The 4,675-nt window shown below is 50.6% G+C and overlaps 1 protein-coding gene across 1 annotated transcript in view; it reads left to right on the top strand.

The window, feature by feature from the left end:
- The window catches only part of LOC104514156 (sestrin-1), a 9,381-nt gene that overhangs the window by 3,545 nt on the left and 1,161 nt on the right, over nt 1–4,675 (top strand). Inside the window, exons 4-8 of the mRNA XM_010157726.1 lie at nt 548–790; nt 1,907–2,054; nt 3,171–3,283; nt 3,485–3,675; nt 4,357–4,501. Coding sequence (XP_010156028.1) covers nt 548–790; nt 1,907–2,054; nt 3,171–3,283; nt 3,485–3,675; nt 4,357–4,501 — 840 coding nt within the window. The remainder of the gene's footprint in view (nt 1–547; nt 791–1,906; nt 2,055–3,170; nt 3,284–3,484; nt 3,676–4,356; nt 4,502–4,675) is intronic.

Below are 4,675 nucleotides of genomic sequence, written 5' to 3' on the forward strand. Positions count from 1 at the left end.
GAGGCGTGTGCCCTGCTAGAAGGCCCCAGACCTCCCACGCTTTCCTGCGTGAAGGGGAAGTTGGGGTTTGAAGGTTCTTGTCGGATGCGGAGCGTTCCGCCCACAGGGACGAGATGGAGGCAGCCTGGCCTCGGCGCCAGGTTTTTCCAGCTGATGGGCAGGGAGGTGGGTTTTCTGCGGCAGCACAGAGCGGCTGAAGAAACAGGCGACTGTTGCGGGGGCGTCTCCGTCGGAGGTGTGACGTTTCAGTGCAGCAACCCTACGGTGCAAAACAGAAACCCCAAGCCATCGACTCGACGGCCGAGGGCCGGGGAGGAGGGAGCAGCCGTCTCCTGTGCGGCTTAACCACGCGAGGCTGCGGCTGGCAGGTCACGCGGTGAGAGGGCGCCCACCGAGCACGCTCGTGGCAGCAGAGAGCGCGGAAGCTGGTGTGGACGCCAGGGAAATAGTGCTGCCTGATGAAGCAATGCGTGGATAAGCTGCACGGAGGTGGGATCGTTTGAACAGCGTTTCTAAATTAGTATCTTCATCTTGCCTTATTTTACAGCAACTTTTGAAGACTGAAGAGAACAGCTGGTCCCTGGCAGAGCTGATCCACGCGGTCGTTCTCCTGACACACTACCACTCCCTTGCTTCCTTCACGTTTGGCTGTGGGATCAGTCCCGAGATCGACTGCGAAGGGGGTCACACCTTCAGGCCCCCTTCCGTCAGCAACTATTGCATATGCGATATCACAAATGGGTACCACGGGGTGGATGACATTCATGCCAGCCCAGCTGGAAGTATTCCAGTGAGTATCTCACTGAGCGGTCTTTTCCAGCAGTGGTAGCGTCTTTGTAAACTCAATACACGGAGGGTGCCCGTCCCTTTTCCTTCATGAGGGCGGGGTTGATTGGCCTAAGGCAGATGAGGGTGAACCAGCTGAAAAGGTACATTGAGGGGAAGCTGAAGTGGCACAGGAACGGGGTTTTCCCATGAGTGCAGCGGAAAGTTGTGTCTTCCTTGGATTCCAGCGTGTGACTTTGTTGCCTTGAGTTGTGTGTGATGCGTCGCACAACAGATCGTTCCCAATTTTCTGCCTCTGCTTCTGAAGCAGGATTGCCTGCCTGCAGCGCTTCGGCTCACTGAGCCGTGCTTGCTTCCCCGCGGTGAAGAGCATGATGTGAGCCGAGCGCTGGCTTGAGACCGGCGATACCGGGCTACGTTCAGTGCAGACCTCCGGCCTGTGAGGCTTCGCTGCGGTGGGGTGGGTGGCATTTGCATTTCCCTGGCTCTCCGAAGGAGCAGACTGGCTGCGAAAGGCGGCAAGGAAAGGGGCGGAACGGTATGAATTGAAGATAAATTTATTTCGCTTTGTGCTGCTGGATTTTTACACAAGACCAGATAGGGAATTGATGGTGTGTGGTGGTGTTAGAAGAGCTCTTGTGAAACAAGGTTATCTTGCACTGGTTTTGCTTCATTAGATCTGCGTTTACACTCACTCTTCCTTTTTCCTTCAATATGTTTCTTCTCTGTGAGCAGAGGAGGGGAAAAATACAGTTGGGTAGTAAATTGCGGTTACTTCCTCTATCAGAATTTCTGTTACAGCTCCTTCCTTTTCAGTTGTTAAACATTTAGGTTAAGTAAGGGAAATCAATTTTAGTGTCAGAACTACTTGTTCCAAAAAGCTGTGATGCTTAAAATACGCTCAAAATACCAAGGATCTGACTGAGGAAAGATGATGACTGACTATGAGCTGTTGGGTCAGCACAGATTTCTTCCCAGAACTGTTTTCCTTGAAAAAACAGCATTTAAAGATGTAAACGAGGGCCGGCGCTTGCGTTTCATTTTTCTGGCTTGACGATTTCCGCCGTCGTCGTCGGTTCTTGTTACGGGGGAATGAACTGTTTTTTCTCTCCTTTGCAAGTCCGCAGAGTCCGTCTGCGAAGTTGAGGCTCTAATGGAGAAAATGAAGCAGCTACAGGAGTGCAGGGACGAAGAGGAAGCCAGCCAGGAGGAGATGGCCACGCGCTTCGAAAGGGAGAAGAGAGAGAGCATGTTCGTGTGTTCTTCAGGTAGAACAGATGTCTTGTTACTTGTATTTGTTTAGACTTCTCCAAATCCTTTAAGAAATACTGCTGCAGAAGGAGGAGAAAAAAAAGTGTTATTAGATGTCTCAAAACCATTGCCGTTTCCTCCAAGGGCTCGAGATCAGGGGTGCCTTGTTTAGGAACAGTTAAAAGCAAAGTAGGGCCTAGATTTGTGGTTTCTCTTGAACACACCCAGCAGTCCCCGAAGTAGGAATTTCCCACAGAAACAGCATCTCTCTCTCTTGAGGGCTGCAGGAGTTTCACAAGAGATGTGGGCGTCTCGCAAGGCATGGTAGAACGTCGTCTTTAACGGGTGGAGGAAGCGTGCGTTTCCAGATGAGTGCGAGGTTAACACGTCACCTGTGACAGGCTTAGGGCTGTGGGCTCTTCAACGGTCTCCTCTAAAATAAACCTGGCATGGAAGTCTCAGAGGTCTCTTTTGTTTTAAGAAGCTCTCCTTTCCAAAGCAGATTTTCACAGACCCCCTGAGTTTAGGAGCAAAGTGTCCCCTAGATGTAGGAGATGAGAGTGAAGACAGGAGCAGAAAAGGAGGGAGGAAGAGAGGTTTGTCCAGAAGAAGGAATCTGAGTGCTTTGCGTGGAGTTGCCTCTGAAAACCGTCGCTGCGGTAGGCTGAGCTGGAGGGAAGCGTTCTAACACGGGCAGTCCAGCAAAACTGCGTGTTTATTTAAAAAGCAGCACGTTCTTCCGCACGAGTCCCACGAGCGCACTTCCACTTTGTTCTTATCGAGATCATGTGAAGTCTTGGTAAGACTGGTGTAAAATCTTAAGGGCCTGTAGTGACAGGACAAGGGGTAAGGGGTTTAAATTGAAAGTGGGGAGGTTTAGATTAGATATCAGGAAGAAATTCTTCCCAGAGAGGGTGGTGAGGCACTGGCACAGGTTGCCCAGAGAAGCTGTGGATGCCCCATCCCTGGAAGTGTTCAAGGCCAGGCTGGATGAGGCTTTGAGCAACCTGGTCTAGTGGAAGGTGTCCCTGCCCATGGCAGGGGGGTTGGAACTGGACGGTCTGTAAGGTCCCTTCCAACCTGAACCGTTCTGTGATTCTGTGATTCTATCAAATTGTGTTTGAAATTAACAGAAGACGAAGAGTCGGCACCGACGAGAGATGTGTCTCGCCACTTTGAGGACACCAGCTACGGTTACAAAGACTTCTCCAGGCACGGGATGCATGTGCCCACCTTTCGCGTTCAGGTAACAGGGCTGGGGTACCGTGAGGCTTCGTGCGATCTCTCCGCTGTGCCAAATCCCAAACCAAAAGCTTAAAGCGGTGAAGGGAACAACCCCCGCCCCGCACTGGCTCCTCTGCCCCATGATAAATTACCATAAAGCACTGGGTCTTCTTCACAAGCTCATTTCTGAAATGCTCCATTCTGCCTTTTTACTTATTCTAAGGACTATTCCTGGGAAGACCATGGCTATTCCTTGGTTAATCGTCTTTACCCGGATGTGGGACAACTACTTGATGAAAAGTTTCATATTGCTTATAACCTGACTTACAACACGATGGCCATGCACAAAGATGTGGATACCTCAATGCTAAGACGAGCTATTTGGAATTATATTCATTGTATGTTCGGAATAAGGTCAGTTCTGCCACTTCTGTTCTACAGACGTCAGATGTGTTGGCGGTGCCTTTTTTCATAGGATCCCAGAACGGTTTGGGTTGGACCTTAAAGACCATCCAGTTCCAACCCCCCTGCCATGGGCAGGGACACCTTCCACTAGACCAGGTTGCTCAAAGCCTCATCCAGCCTGGCCTTGAACACTCCCAGGGATGGGGCATCCACAGCTCCTCCGGGCCACCTGTTCCAGTGCCTCACCACCCTCTCCGGGAAGAACTTCTTCCTGATATCCAATCTAAACCTCCCCACTTTCCCCTTGTCCTGTCACTACAGGCCCTTGTAAAAAGTCCCCCCCAGCTCCCTTGTAGCCCCTTCAGGTACTGGAAGGTGCTATAAGGTCTCCCCGGAGCCTTCTCTTCTCCAGGCTGAACAAGCCCAACTCTCTCAGCCTGTCCCCATAGCAGAGGGGCTCCAGCCCTCTAAGCATCTTTGTGGCCCTTTTTTTTCTCCTTTCTTTATCAGATCGAAGCTACTGATTAAGGCCATGTGTGTGGATTTGCAAACATAGCTTTATTTACGGGGAAGGGCCGGTGCTGGTACAAAACACACAATAATTTATTTTCCCCTAAGAACTTAAGAGCATTGCAAGTGAAACATGCAGGTTCTTGAAAATGAAAATGTTTTTCTTTCCCTTTGAAACAGATACGATGATTATGACTATGGTGAAATTAATCAGTTGTTGGACCGCAGCTTTAAAGTTTATATCAAGACTGTGGTTTGCACTCCCGAAAAGACCACAAAAAGAATGTACGATGGCTTCTGGAGGCAGTTTGAACACTCTGAGAAGGTACAGTTCGCACATGTTCCGAGGGAAGCGGGTGGTAGATCTGTTTGCCGCACGCACAGCCGCAGCCACCCAGCTCAGCCTTTAAGCTTTAGCTGGTGTCACCGGGATTCTGCTCGCGCTCTGTGAATTCCTTCGGAGGTGTCGCACTTCCCAGGCTGAAATCGCTCTGCTTTC

Source organism: Eurypyga helias, unplaced genomic scaffold, assembly GCF_000690775.1.
Source record: "Eurypyga helias isolate BGI_N326 unplaced genomic scaffold, ASM69077v1 scaffold31078, whole genome shotgun sequence".
NCBI classification, from domain to species: Eukaryota; Metazoa; Chordata; class Aves; order Eurypygiformes; family Eurypygidae; genus Eurypyga; species Eurypyga helias.